Below are 14,932 nucleotides of genomic sequence, written 5' to 3'. Positions count from 1 at the left end.
TGAGCATGCTTTGGAACCATCGGTGACCTCGGAGCCCGGGGCTCATCTCTCCCCGCGGACTCCACGTTGAGAAGCGGCTACCACTTTGTGGACTCTGGATTTGCTAACGCTCAAATCCTGGTTCACTGCGCTGTGGCCGTGGGCACGTTAAACGTTCTGTGCCTCAGTTTCCTCATCTATAAAATGGGGACGGTAACGTCCACACTGGCCTAAGGCTCAAGTATGTCGATTCGCGTCAAGCGCTCACCACGGGGTCCGGTGAGCACTGTCCAGGCGTCTGCGCCAATCATCGGGGCGCTTGCTCGAATGCCGTCACGCCTGCGGTTCTGTTGCCGTGGTCGCCCCACAAGCATCTCCTATTAATATTGTCGTTGATGCTGTCCCGTTCTGGCTTTCCAGGTGAATGATGTGCCCCCCCCATCTGTCAGATGAGGCCGCCGAGGCGCAGGGAGCACGCCCGGCCGATGAGCCCACCCATTCCTGGCGCCCCTGACCTTGCCTCCCGTGTCTCTCTCCGCAGGTTCGGGGCGCCCGCCCCCTACTAGGCCAAGTGGAGGGGGTGTCCCCGCCCAATGGGCCTGGCCAGGGCCCTGCGCCGCCTTAGCGGCGCCCTGGAGCCAGGAGAGGGCCGGGCCGGCGACGAGGAGGAGGCCGGGCCGGGGCTGTGCCGCAACGGGTGGGTGGCGTCGCCGGCGGGGCGGCGCCGCGGGCGCTTCGTCAAGAAGGACGGGCACTGCAACGTGCGCTTCGTGAACCTGGGCGGCCAGGGCGCGCGCTACCTGAGCGACCTGTTCACCACGTGCGTGGACGTGCGCTGGCGCTGGATGTGCCTGCTCTTCTCCTGCTCCTTCCTCGCCTCCTGGCTGCTCTTCGGCCTGGCCTTCTGGCTCATCGCCTCGCTGCACGGCGACCTGGCCGCGCCGCCGCCGCCCGCGCCCTGCTTCTCGCACGTGGCCAGCTTCCTGGCCGCCTTCCTCTTCGCGCTGGAGACGCAGACGTCCATCGGCTACGGCGTGCGCAGCGTCACCGAGGAGTGCCCGGCCGCCGTGGCCGCCGTCGTGCTGCAGTGCATCGCCGGCTGCGTGCTCGACGCCTTCGTCGTGGGCGCCGTCATGGCCAAGATGGCCAAGCCCAAGAAGCGCAACGAAACGCTCGTGTTCAGCGAGAACGCCGTCGTGGCGCTGCGCGACCGCCGCCTCTGCCTCATGTGGCGCGTCGGCAACCTGCGCCGCAGCCACCTCGTCGAGGCCCACGTGCGGGCCCAGCTGCTGCAGGTGGGAAGGCCAAGGCCGGGGGCGCGGGGGGTGGGGGGGTGGGAGACGTAGGCTCGAGGGCGGGGCGTACGTCGGGCGCGGAGGGCGCGTGGACTACAATTCCCAGCAGTCTCACGGGCGGGGACCCTGCTTCCCCCTCTTTGTGGACTGAGGCTCCTTCCGGGACCGGGTGTAGGCGATGTAAACCCCAGAGGGAGGTCGGTGACCAGTTCTAACTGGCGACCTGGACTGGAAACAGATCTTGAGACGCGAAGAGCTCACCGTGGGTTGAGGATGGGCCCCCAGTGGGGTTGTGGGGTATCTAGACCTGAGAGAGCCACACCTGGGCCGTAAAGGCTCTCAACTGCAATTCCCAGAAGCGTCTGTGGGCAGGGGAGGTGCCCAGAAAGGACGGTCTGAGCAGGTGATGGCGTTTTGTGGGTGGCGTCAACCGTGGTTCAGGTTAACAATAACCAGCCGACACAGTGGTACCGAGAGTAGCCTGTGTTGAGGCCAGGCCCCCGTGGGATTGTGGCAGGTGTAGGCCCAAGGGACTGCAGAGCCACGGAACACAATACTCCGTGGTCTCTGGGCCTGGGGTCCTGCAGCATTTGTGAGAGGTTCCATTCCGTATCTCAGTGGCTCAGTCTGGCCCCCAGCCTCCTGCTCAGAGGAGTAAAGGGCTGGAAAACACCTTATCACCAAAACAACAACTACAACCCCCCTTGGCCCCTGGGGTAGCGGCTCCCTCTGGTGCCCTGAAGAAGGGGTCTTACTGTTTCTACAAGTGTGGTCAGACTGCCCAAATTCTAGGGCAGTAGTTGTCCTTGCCCAAGTAAAGACACTTAAGAACCCTGGGGTAAGGTTGGACTTCGGTCAGAGGGAGGACAGAATAATGGTGGGAACTACAACTCCCAGCAGCCTCTGGGGGCTCCTTCTCCATTGTTAGAGACTACGATTCAGGACTAGGAGGGATACTCTCTCTCCCCGAAGTCTGTGGGGTGCCGACATGGGAGGTTGGGTATGGAACCAGTCAGGGTAGGTGGGGTGAAACTACCAATACCTGGCTTGGGGACTGCATTGCCCCTCCACACACACACACACACACACACACACACACACACACACACACTGGTATGGAGAGGCTTGTAGTTGGGTTGCGGGGACAGATAGCCCCAGATTGCTCGGGGGCTGGTCCTGTGGCTCTATGCCAATATCATTCTGTCCCTCTGTCCCCTCTCTTTTTCTCTCTCGGGTTTCCATCCCCAAACCCCTTGAGTCTCTCTCCGTCTCTCTTTATTCTCTGGGTCCATGTTCCCCTCTCCCCCCCCCCCCCCCCCGCCTGTTTCTCCTCCCCTTCCTCCGTTCCTTTAATCTCGCCATCTCTGTCTCCACTCATCCCTGCGCTCCCCGCCATCTGTCTTTGGCCCCTCTCTTCTCGCTGCAGCCTCGAGTGACCCCGGAGGGTGAGTACATTCCACTGGATCACCAGGATGTGGACGTGGGCTTTGATGGCGGCACTGATCGAATCTTCCTCGTGTCTCCCATCACCATCGTGCACGAGATCGACTCCGCCAGCCCTCTGTATGAACTGGGACGTGCTGAGCTGGCCCGGGCTGACTTTGAGCTGGTGGTCATTCTTGAGGGCATGGTTGAGGCCACGGCCATGACCACACAGTGTCGCTCCTCCTACCTCCCTGGTGAGCTGCTCTGGGGCCATCGTTTTGAGCCGGTCCTCTTCCAGCGTGGCTCCCAGTACGAGGTCGACTACCGCCATTTCCACCGCACTTACGAGGTCCCAGGGACACCAGTCTGCAGCGCCAAGGAGTTGGATGAACAGGCAGAGCGGGCTTCACACAGCCCCAAGTCCAGCTTCCCCGGCTCCCTGGCCGCATTTTGTTACGAGAATGAACTTGCACTGAGCTGCTGCCAGGAGGAAGAGGAGGAGGAGGAGGCCAAGGAGGAGGACGGAGCGGAGGCAGAAGATGGCATTGCCAGCCCCCAAGTACTCACACCGACCCTGGCACTGACCCTGCCCCCGTGATGCCAGCTGGTGTCTCCCGATTTGTACCCCCTTCCCGGAAATAGCAAGGTGGAGAGAGCAAGGGTCCTCTCCTGGGATGGGGGCAGGTGTTTCCCAAGACCGACAGGCCTGCTGGGTAAATTATTAGCTGGTGAAGGTCTCCCATGCCTAGTGGACCCACCCCAGACATACTGGCTCTTAATTCCTCTGCGTTCCATGCTCCCTCTCGAGACCCCTTTATGAGCCTGATTCCTGACCCTGCTCACCAACCAAACCCAGCCATATGGAGGAATCTAGAACCATCGGTCTTTGCCACTTAGGTGGTCCAGAATTCTGGATCCCTCAGCTCTGGGGAGACTCAGGAATCAGTGGTATGTACCTCCTCCGGGGACAGCAACAGATGAAGAGTTTGTAGGTCTGGAGTGACTTAAGATTCAAGGAACTGTTGCTTCTAGACTCAGTTAACCAAGCAGCAAATCACTTTTTCCTAGACCACGTTAAGGAGGGTGGGTTACGGAATGCCCCAAGAATTCAAGACCGTCTTGATTAGCCAATGACAGAAAGTTGACTGCAAGTCAAGAGAAGACCTCGTGGTTCCAGAAGGCCCAAGAGTTAAGATTCTGTGAATCTAGATTGACCGCAGAGGCAAGCGCTGGTGGTTCTAGAATAGGTTTGACCTAGAATGCTGAGGAAACTCAAGAGTTATGTTTCTAGAATGCACAAAACAACAAGAGTGTCTTTGGGTCTGGAAGGGCTAACGTGACAGACTGGGAGTCCTTGATATTAGATAACTCCAGACCCCCTGCTGTAGAACATCAAACCAAGGAGATAATCAATGCTTCTTAATGATCCACAGGTTGTTTTTTTTTTTAAGTGCCATTCTAGAATGTCCAAAGGAATCAGGATTCTGTGTCTCTAGATTGATCACAGAGTCAAGGAAGGAGTGGCGATTCTGGATGTCTGAGATTTGTTGGTTCCAGTTTGCCCAATGGAGTTGAGAATCTTGATGATTCTTTGTGGTTCTGTTAATGCCAAAGGGAATCAAAGCTCTGGGGAGCCAGAGTTGTCCATTATTAAAACCTGGAAAGTTCTGGTCAGCTCCTAGAACTTGGCCATTCTAGGAGGTGGACTCGGGATTTGATTGACAGCATTTCTGGGCTGACCGAGAAAGGGAGGACCCAGAGGAGACCCTGTGGATAACAGGGCTGCTTGTTGTGCAGAGAGGAGAGGCCCAAGGCTGATGAGTCTACAGTGCTCTGGAATCCTGTACCTAGTGATGTGTGTCTATTTCTTAAAGACGTTATAAATATGTGTATTATATATATAATATAAATACAGATATCTATCTATATTTTCCCATGGTTCCTACAAAAGGGTTAGAAATTGAGCTTAAGCTAATTGGAATAGAGTCGTTTACAAGGATCCAGGAAGCTTTGCTCTAAATCCCAACTCTGCCGCCATGTACCGTGTGACTTTGGGCAAATCACTCCCCTCTCCCCGCCTCAGTTTCCCCATCTGTAAAAATGGGGCATTGGAACTTGAAATTCTCAAAGGACCTTTCCACCGGATGATTCCCCACTTCACTGAAGGGGACGGCTAGGGGTGGGGGTGAGCGTCCTGTAGATTTCCCAGCTCCCCCTGCTGCTGGAACGCATGGCCTTCCGGGGGCGACTGGGAGGGGAGATGCTCTTGGAGGTCAGCTCTGAACTTGGATGTGTGAATGACAGGGCAGGCTGTGGCTGAGGGTCAGAATCTCCTCCCTCTGGTCCAGCTCGGGGCCGGGGAAGGAGAAGGTCGCTCTGAATGCCGAGAGAAAGTGTGTGTTTCGGGGGAGAATTGTACCCCAGATTAAATCACTGGGAGCCCTGGTGTCTGTGAGTGTGCTTCTGGGGTGTGGGTCCTCGCTCCTGTCCTCCAACCCCCACCATACTGCTATCTACCTAAGTGCCCAGCAGGCTGCCAGCCAGCTGCAGAAGGAACCAGCGCCAGGGAGGAGGACACCTTCCTGCCCGTGTCCCAGGACTGAGGGCAGGCACTGTCATTGCCCATTAGCTTGCCCAAGTGCTGCACCAACCCAGGTCCCCGCTTCTGGCTTCCCCACCTCCCTTTATCCTTCAAAATCCCCACTTAAAAACCGGATGGGATTAATTAGCTAGCTGTTCTCCCAGTGCAGGGTGTCCGGGGGTAGGGACGGGGGCTAATGGGAACACAGGCACGGAGAAGGGTGTTCAATTGAGGGTGAAGGGACAGGAGGAGGGTTCTGTTTGGAAGGAAAGAGAACGGGGCTGGGCCGGCACAGCCTGGGTTTCCACTGGGGAGGACAAGGTGTGGGCCGCTCATAAAGGTCAGTGAGGGGATTAAGAGGCTCCGTGTCTAATCTGTCAGCTTAACCAGGTCCTGGCCCTGAATCTATCCCCACCTGCCTAGCCCAGGGACGGCGAATGAGGACAAGGCCCAGACACCACCTCAGACGCAGTTAGGGATCCGCCCATGACAGGGATGCCCAGACTATTCCATCCCGGCCAGCTGCCTGCCCTTGCTTTTTCTACAAGGAATGGAAATGAGAGGCTGGAGGGGGAGGGGGGAGGGCATCGTGTGTGTGTGTGTGTGTGTGTGTGTGTGTGTGTGTGTGTGTAGGGGGGGACACTCTGAGAGGAGGGAGGAGTTTAAGAAGAGGTGGGGCCTGAAGTGAGGGGAGTCAGAGCGGGGAAGGAACCAGAGAAATGGGAGGATGTTGAGGAAAAGGGGTTGTTGGGGGGGGGGGGGGGGGAGAGGACGCTAAAATAAGGGGAGGAGTTTGAGGGCAAGAGGGAGGAGCCCGAGAGGCAGAAGGCGCCAGGAAGGCGGAGCCTTCACTATACTTGGCCTTCCCCTGTTGTCCCATTCTCCATGACAGATACCCGATAGCGTTTTCGTTTGGAAGAAAGAATAAGTCTTTTGTTTCAGCACTCCGGGACTCTCAAGAGACTTCAATGGACGGGAAGGTCCCGAGAGGGGTGAAGGATCTCCGATCTGGAGATCGGAGCGGCCAGTACCAGGAGACCGGAGGCCAAAAGATGGGCCCAAGCTGCTCCCAGTTGCCTGGCAACCGCTGCGGTCAAAAACCTGCTAAGCCAGCCAAGGAGGTGTGGCTCACGGGAACAGCCGACAGTTGTGGCCCCGCCCCCTAGCAACGAGACTAACAAAGTGCCGCTCCCCAGCAACCTATTACTAGAGGCCGGCCTCCGTTGGACTAGCATCCTAGCGCCCGGAGCCCTGGCGCAGGCGCAGTTCTCTGTGCTGGCCCATAGTCCCACCTCCATGCAACTCCTTTCCGAGCCTTCTCATTGGCGGACAAACCAGCCAAGTGCCTTCTTTTGTTTCGGAGGCGGCACCCGGCTCCCTGCCCGCGCTCCGATTGGTCCCACAGACCGTCTACCTCCGGCCGGACCGTGCTACGTCGTCTCCTTTTGTGCCTATTGGCCCTGGAGGACGGGCCTTCGGGGTCGGGGGCGGAGCAGACGAGAGGGCCCGCCGTGGATTGGGCGGTGTCAAAACGAGGGGCGGTCTCTATTGGCGGGGCGGTTGGGAGGCGAAGGGAGAGTCTTTTCAGCGCTGAGGACTGGCGCTGAGGAGGCGGCGGTGGCTCCCGGGGCGTTTGAGCGGGCTCACCCGAGCCCGCGGGCCAACGCGGATCCAGGCCCGACCGGCGGGACCGCCCCGGACTCCCCGAGGGCCTTCCTAGCCGCCATGGAGGACGGTGTCTATGGTAGGTCGGGGAGGGGCGGGGCCGGCCGGGAGCGGATGGAGCCTTTCGACCCGAACGTTCCGCAGCGAAAATCCCTCCCGGCGCGCGCTGCGCGGAGCCGTTCGGCCCCGTCGTCGCCTCGTTCTTGCGGGGCGCGGGACGGGCTTCCGGCGGGCCCCGAGAGCAGGGCGTTCCAGGCCATTGTTTGGGCCGAGCCTGTTTCCGGTGGCGGCGGGAGGGGGCGGGATGGAGCGGCGGAGGCGAGGCCGGGGTGGAACCATTCCTGCTGGAAGGGCCGGGCGAGCCCAGTGCCTGCTGGGAGCCGGGAGGGGGGCTTCTGGGGCGGTTGGGTGGGGAGAAATCTTGGGGGCTGCAGAGATCCCGCTAAGGCGGGGGCGGGAGCCTTCGATGCCCCGCCCCCCTGCCGCAACTCTTACAAGCTGTCAACAGCTCTCCCTGCCATAGTTACTTTTCATGGACCCAGGAGTCCGGACACCCGAGCTCCCAGTTACCTCGCCAAGAATGGAGGCAGAAAACCAAGGCCTCACCCCCCTTCCAAGTAATGGGCCCAGCAATTCGGGCTCCCAGCCCCCTTCTCCCTCAGACTCAGGAGTGCTGACCCCTACCTAGCCTCCTCCTCCCCGAGGACTTGAAAGTCTAGATCCCCCTGTCTAGACCTCCAGCCCCTTCTTCCAGCAGACAGAGGAGGCCCTACCCTTATCCTTGTCCTCTCCAACCTGGGAATCCTGCCGGCCCCAGCCCTGTCCTCCCCCAGATTGTAGGAACCCAGGCTCCCAGTCCCAGAACTGACCGCCAATCCCTGACTCTGACCCGTAGAGCCCCCAGACCTGACTCCGGAGGAGCGGATGGAGCTGGAGAACATCCGGCGGCGGAAGCAGGAGCTGCTGGTGGAGATCCAGCGCCTTCGGGAGGAGCTCAGTGAAGCCATGAGCGAGGTGGAGGGTCTGGAGGCCAATGAGGGCAGGTGAGGGCTGGGGTGGGGAACTTGGGGGTCACGAGGCCCGGCCAGGGATGCCCAGGCTTTGACCTTCCATCCCCTGCTCTCTTCTGCAGTAAGACTTTGCAACGGAACCGGAAGATGGCAATGGGCAGGAAGAAGTTCAACATGGATCCCAAGAAGGTGCTTGGGCCACAGGGCTGGGATCAGCCAGGCAGACACCCGGGCCGAGGGTTCTGGCACCTTCAGGTTCCAGAAGTGCCATAGTTAAAGGTCTGCCTGAGGCGGACAGACGTGGTCCTGATCCCCGGAATTCAGATCTGGGCCATCCGTTTGTTCTCCGAACACTAACCAGGCGTTGGCCGCCTCCTGACCTTCGCGCGTGCTGTGCCCTCCGCCTGGGAGGCTCAAGGGGGAGCAGACCCTGCTCTTGGTGCTTGATTCACCAGGCAAAGGCGGAGGGAACGGTAGGCGCAGAGGCTCGGCTGAGGCGGGGGTATTTGAGGACCTGCGCGAAGCCTGAAAACGAAAGCTGGCCCGGTTCTGTGGAGGGCAGAGGCGGGGGTGGATGCCGGGGAGGGGGTGGGGAGTGGCTCTCCGCCGGCCCCCTGTGCTGAGACCACCCGCCCCCACCCACCAGGGGATCCAGTTTTTGGTGGAGAACGAACTTCTGCAGAATACACCCGAGGAGATCGCCCGCTTCCTGTACAAGGGCGAGGGCCTGAACAAGACAGCCATCGGGGACTACCTGGGGGAGAGGTGAGACCCCGCCGGGCTCCCATGGTCCCCCGCGCCCAGCTCCTGCCCTTTCACCGCCCACTTCCTCTCCCAAGGAAGGGCCCTGATAGACCAGCCTTCTCCCCACGCGGGGACAGAACGGACTGACACAGGGGTCTGTGGGAGCCTGGGGACCATCCGGGGGAACCTGGGGAGGGGCGTGGGAATCTTCTGAATGTCTGGAATGTTGGGGACCGTGAAAAACATCTGTGGGTATCGTGGGCACGTGTAGACAGCTGGCTTGTGTGGGACCCTACAGGGACAGCCAGGGGGCATTGGGGTCATCTGTGAATATCTAGGGAGCACAGGGACCCCTGGGCATCTGGGGCGTGAGGATCATCTGCGATGTTTGGGGTACCTAGGGATTTGTGGACACCTGGGGCACGTAGAGACCACCTGAACGTCTGAGGTGCACAGGGCCATCTGCGTGTCTGGTTGTCTGAGGATTGTGTGGACACCTGGGGGGGTGTGGGGCCATCTGGAGGTGTCTGGGGACCGTCTGTGGGCATCTGGGGTGCATGGAGATTGTTTCACGGACATCTGGGGGGTGTGGGGACCATCCGGACATCTGGGGGACGTGGTAGCCCTCTGGGGATGTCTAGGGACCCTCTGTGGACAGCTGGTGTTGTGGGATTGTTGTGTGGACGTCTGGGGTGCACGGGGACCATCTGTGGACGCCTGGGAGATGTGGGGACTGTTTCTGGACGTCTCCAGAAGCTGGGGGATCACCTAGGCGGAGCATACTTTTGCCGTGTCTCTCTTAACTGTTCGGCTAATCCAGGGATGATCTCGCAACAGATGGTCCTCCCAAGGGCGTGTTCTGAGTATTCCTGCCCTGGTGTCAGGCCTGTGATGGAGCCAGGCTAAAACTGTCACCCGCTCCAGAGGCAGCCACGGCGCAGACGAGGTGGCTCAGACTCCCCAGTCTCCCTCCTGTGCGTGACTCTGTCCCTGTCCCCCCAGGGAAGAGCTGAACCTGGCAGTGCTCCATGCCTTCGTGGATCTGCACGAGTTTACTGACCTCAATCTGGTGCAGGCCCTCAGGTGAGAGGGATGGGGTCGGAAGGGCAGGAGCGTACCTGTCAGGGCTTTCTTTACACACGACGAGCCCTGCTCAAAACGAAGACAGAAACAAAAATGGAAGTGATGGTCTCCCGTAACACCGAAGTCCACAGTAGGGCCTCCTTCAGGCATAGCTGTGTCCAGGGACTTCTGTGCTGCCAGAAGGCCAACCTTCTCTGTCTTTTGGTTGTGCTTCCCCTGTGTTGGCATTGCTGTCTGTAGGCCCTCCTCTCACAGGGCAGCAGAAGCCTCTGGTGACCGCAAGCTTTGCGGAAAGGAGGGGTTTCTTCCACTGAAGCCCCAGGCCAATCAGTGCTCACGGGCCAGCTTGGATCCATACCTGAGACAGCTGCTGAGGCCGCAGGGCTGTTTTTGGCTGGTTCCTAACACAGGGACTGAGAGCAGGGCGGGGGGGTTCTGCCAGTTCCCGGCATCCACACCCGGCTCCTCTCCAACCCAGGCAGTTTCTCTGGAGCTTTCGCCTCCCCGGGGAGGCCCAGAAGATTGACCGGATGATGGAAGCGTTTGCCCAGCGATACTGCCTGTGCAACCCTGGGGTCTTCCAGTCCACAGGTTGGGGCCCAGACTCCTGGGGCCTGGGAAGGAGGGGCCGGCGGGGAGGGTGGGGGCACCTACCCGTGTCGTCACCACCTGACTGTCTGGTGCAGACACGTGCTACGTGCTGTCCTTCGCCGTGATCATGCTGAACACCAGCCTCCACAATCCCAACGTCCGGGACAAGCCAGGCCTGGAGCGCTTTGTGGCCATGAACCGGGGCATCAACGAGGGTGGGGACCTGCCTGAGGAGCTGCTCAGGGTCAGGCCCCCTCTACCCCCCCTCCCTGCAGCCCCTCTTTGCTGTCCCTTTCCCCACCACTGACCACCCCCCCTCGCCCCCACGGGTCCCCTGGTGCCTGAGCCGTCCAGCGGGGTCACGTCAACCTGTCCATTTCCTTTCTCTTCGTCTCTCCCTGGCTCCCTCGGTCTTTGTCTCTCCGGTTCTCTCTGCTGTCTCTCTCTGGCACTCCGGCTCATTCGGGGTCTCTGTGTCTCTCGAGAACTTTGCGGGCCTTTGCAGCAGCTCAGCGTCTTTCCTCCCTCTCCAACTTCCTTTGCTCCAGGACCCCCTCCACCCCCCCCCCCCCCCCCATGGCCAGGCAGCCCCGGGAGGGGCCCCGGGGCCTGGAGTTGCCGACTGCCCCCGTTCGCCCCTCAGAACCTCTACGACAGCATCCGAAACGAGCCCTTCAAGATTCCTGAGGATGATGGGAATGACCTGACCCACACCTTCTTCAACCCAGATCGGGAGGGCTGGCTCCTTAAGCTGGGTACGTCCCCTACTGACCCCGCTTGGCCGTCTCTGCAGGGAGAAGTTAGGGGGCCCCTGGCTCTGGACTTGACCTCCATGTGGACCTGCTGTGTGATCTTAGGCAAACGATTTGACCTCTCTGAGCCTCAGTTTCCACATCTGAAAAATGGGGCTGAAAATGAGATTAGGCCTGTGTGCTGGGCCCAAGCACAGGGACCGGCAGAGAGGAGGGGGCCCAGAAATACTTAGGGGGGTAGGGTAGGGGTTAGGGAGCACCGAATAAAATGCCGGGCTCTGTGCTCATGAACGAAAGAGTCCCCGGCTGGGACGGAACGGGCGGGGTGGGGCCAGTCCATCTGGAAACACACAGCGCCAGCAGACTCCGGGTAAGTTAGGGGTCAGCCGGGTGCCCCTCGCGTCGGGTTATCTGAGGATTGGAGTGGTTTCTCCGCCATGGCTTCACGGGAGCTTCCCCTGGGGGCTTTTAAAACCCCACCAGCCAAGCCACAGCCTCATGAAGCCAGGATTTTCGGGGCAGGATGGACTGTCAGTCACGTTAAAAGCTCCCCCGGGTGCTGTCAGTGCAGAGTCAAGGTTGCGAGCCGCTGGCTGGGAGCCCCGGCTGGTAATGATGGGCGCCGCGGGAGCGCTAGCTGTGGCTTTCTAGTGGAAAGGAGGTGAATGGCCGCTCCAGCAGGGATAGTGGAGAAGCTGGGGCCTCGGGAGGGCCCAGCATGGGGTGGGGGTGGGGGGCACAGCAGGGCTTTCCTCCCGCTCCCCCAACCGTGGAGTTGTGCTCCTAAGCGAAGACCTCGCTTCTCCAACAGCAAGCAGGTCCCTGACTGGGTGCCCAGGTGTCCTGGTCCACATAAAAAGGGCAGACCGGTCTCTCCCGCCATCAGTGGGTAGATGGATTCCGGAGTCAGCTCCAGGGGAGGCCGATGGGGTGGGGGGGGAGGTTAGACTCCTCAGAGGCCACCTGGTGCCCCCTGGCCTTGAGAGGCCAGGAGAGAGGCAAGCCGGAGGTTCCCCAGCGACTAGCCCCCCTCCAGCCCCACCCCGGCAGCGGGGAAGCTTCCCGTTTCCCGGCTGAGGACACTGAGGCTCAGCCGCCATCCGACAGCCACAGGGCAGGAGTGGCCTCGGCCCCAGATCTCCTACCCGAGTGCACTTTTTCCCTTTGTGGCGGTTAGAGAGAGGCCTCTCTTCCCTCAGAAGCTAAAGCGTGTGCAGCAAAGGGGGCCTATGGTAGTTGTGTTCACCAAGATGCCCGATGAGAGCCATTACTGCTGTTCCTAACCCTCTGGGGACGACAAGGCACCCGGAGACAGGTCTCCGTGAAGCCGGAAGGTGTGGGCCCAAGTGGGTCTGCGGACTGGAGTCCAGAGAGGGCAGGAGGTTGTCCTAAGGTCACACAGCCAGTTGGTCCTACAGCTCACCTGAGCGCCCCCACCTGCCTCAGGCCAAGGACTGGGGGTTTTGTCTTCTCCCTTTCGGGGGGGGGATGACCTCCTCGGGGAGGGCCCTCCTGGCCCGGGACCTGTCCGGTGGGGAGGGGTGGGCTGGAGCCAGGCCCGATGCCAGGAGGTGCTCGCTCACGGTGGGGCTCAGGATCTTTGGCCCCCCTGGGAGGGAGCGGGTCATGTCGATGTAACTGGTTTTCTTCCCTCTCTTTCCCCCCTCCCCCCCCCCCCCCCCCCATCTCTGCGTGTTTCTCTCTGCTGTTCCTGTCTCCTACTCCCCATGCTCTCCTTCCCTCGCTCCCCCCATTTCTGTCGCCTGCGGCTTTTGGGGGCACCCCATTCTTCTGCCTTCCCTCCTCTTCGCCTGGTCCTGCCTGCTTTCTCGCTGTCTGCCCCAGGAGGTAGGTACGCAGCCCGTCCTTGCTCCCCACAGACATGACATCGGGGAGGGGGCCGCCCCGGCCTCGGGGCCCCGAAGCAGGGGGCTGGGGACTTGGATTCCCGGGCCCTGGGCCGACAGACAGGCTTAGAAAGTGTGGCGCCCCACGCCGGGGGCGGGCGGGGTCCTGGGGGCCCTAACCGCCGGTCCCTGCTCGCCTCTCTTCCCACGCAACGCTTTGCGCCAGGCCCCGCCTTCCCTGCGCTCGCTCCGCCTCAGTCCCCGCCCTGCCCTCCCAGGGGCCCCGCCCCCCGCTGAGCCCAGGCCCCCCTCCCACCCCTTCCCTTTCAGGGGGCCGGGTGAAGACGTGGAAGCGGCGCTGGTTTATCCTCACAGACAACTGCCTCTACTATTTTGAGTACACTACGGTGAGGGCAGAGTCGGGCTCCGCTCCGGGGTCCTAGGAGGAGGGGCTGGGGCGGGGGGGTCTGGACTCACGGGGCTGAGGGAGGAAGGGGTGGGGGTCTGGTCTCCTGAGTCTGGGTGCGGGGTGGGGCTGGGGGCCTGGATTCTTGGGTCTGCGGGAGGAGGGGGCTGGGGGCGGGACTCCCGGTCTGAGGGAGGAGGGGCTCTGACAGCGCCCTAGGGCCGCCGTAACAAAGGGCCACTAATGAAGCTCGGTTCTGGAGGAGGGGCTGGGGCGAGGATTGGGGGTGTGAGTCCCCCCCGACCTGTGCCTTCAGGACAAGGAACCCCGAGGTATCATCCCCCTGGAGAATCTGAGCATCCGCGAAGTGGATGACCCCCGGAAACCGGTAAGATCCGTCGGCCCCGCACCCCTTCCGGGCGTGGCGGGGGGAGCGGGGGGGGGGGGGGGGCTCCTCTGGGCCCGGGGCCGGCTCCTACCTGCCCTTCGTCCGCTGTCGGGTCCCCGCAGAACTGCTTCGAGCTCTACATCCCCAACAACAAGGGGCAGCTCATCAAAGCCTGCAAAACGGAGGCCGACGGCCGAGTGGTTGAGGGCAACCACGTGGTGTACCGGATCTCGGCCCCGACGCCGGAGGAGAAGGAGGAGTGGATCAAGTCCATCCAGTGAGTCCGGGCTCCGGGGTCCCCGGGCAGGGAGGGCCGGGGCCGGGAGCCCTCGGCCCTCACCCCGGGACCCCGTCCCCCCACGCCGTCCGCAGGGCCGCTGTGAGCGTGGACCCCTTCTACGAGATGCTGGCGGCAAGGAAGAAGCGGATTTCTGTCAAGAAGAAGCCAGAGCAGCCCTGACCCCCCGCCCCCTCCCCCGCTATTTATTACGGAGCTGCCCCGCCCGGGCGGCCGGACCCCTGGGCCCCGGGGCGCGGATCCTGGTTCTCCAATCCCGGTTCTCCGTTTGGAAAATGCAGCACCTGTAGCTCCACTCTCGTTATTTGTAATTAACACACCGTTGGTAATCTTATTAATTATTTAACCACTCGCGGCCTCGGACCCCTCATTTCTCGGAGGGGTTAACAGCCGGGGTGCTGGGGGTCGCCCACGGGTGACCGGGGCCAGGAGCCCTCCCCTCCCCCGCCCCGCGTGAGTGAGGCGGGGATACTGACGGAGGGTGGGAGGCCACATCAGTCCCCTCCGGTTTCGCTCCAAGCCTGTGGGGCTGGAGTAAGGCAGAAGTTTACCTGGTGGCAGTTAGTGCTGAGTTAGGATTGCGTGGCATTTATCATTTTTTTAACGTTTTATTTATTTTTTCCGAGAGAGCGCACGCAAGCCGGGGAGGGGCAGAGACAGGGGGACGGAGGATCCGTGAAGCGGGCTCTGCACGGATAGCAGAGAGCCCGATGTGGGAGTCGAACTCATGAACCAGGAGATCGTGGCCTGAGGTGAAGCCCGAAGCTCAACTGACCGAGCCATCCGGGCACCCCAGAACCGTACTGCATTTGGCGCGCGCGGGCCAGTGGAGGCTGCGGGGGGGGGGGGGGGGGGGGGGGGGGGGGGG

The 14,932-nt window shown here is 61.3% G+C and overlaps 2 protein-coding genes across 2 annotated transcripts; both read left to right on the top strand.

The window, feature by feature from the left end:
- Positions 1–416: 416 nt before the first annotated feature.
- Positions 417–3,535, top strand: KCNJ14 (potassium inwardly rectifying channel subfamily J member 14). Its single transcript, XM_049621555.1, has 2 exons — positions 417–1,274; positions 2,701–3,535. The coding sequence occupies exons 1-2, from the start codon at positions 573–575 to the stop codon at positions 3,295–3,297; spliced, it is 1,299 nt and encodes a 432-aa protein (XP_049477512.1). The 5' UTR covers positions 417–572; the 3' UTR covers positions 3,298–3,535.
- Positions 3,536–6,522: 2,987 nt separating this feature from the next.
- Positions 6,523–14,413, top strand: CYTH2 (cytohesin 2). The gene is made up of 12 exons (XM_049621539.1): positions 6,523–7,024; positions 7,841–7,988; positions 8,078–8,144; positions 8,602–8,720; positions 9,702–9,782; positions 10,261–10,373; positions 10,469–10,617; positions 11,017–11,128; positions 13,303–13,379; positions 13,695–13,766; positions 13,889–14,043; positions 14,139–14,413. Exons 1-12 carry the CDS (start codon positions 6,577–6,579, stop codon positions 14,224–14,226), a joined length of 1,629 nt encoding a protein of 542 aa, XP_049477496.1. The 5' UTR covers positions 6,523–6,576; the 3' UTR covers positions 14,227–14,413.
- Positions 14,414–14,932: the final 519 nt, after the last annotated feature.

This window comes from Panthera uncia (genome assembly GCF_023721935.1).
Source record: "Panthera uncia isolate 11264 chromosome E2 unlocalized genomic scaffold, Puncia_PCG_1.0 HiC_scaffold_19, whole genome shotgun sequence".
Classification (NCBI taxonomy): domain Eukaryota; kingdom Metazoa; phylum Chordata; class Mammalia; order Carnivora; family Felidae; genus Panthera; species Panthera uncia.
This window is presented reverse-complemented; position numbering and strand designations above follow the sequence as displayed.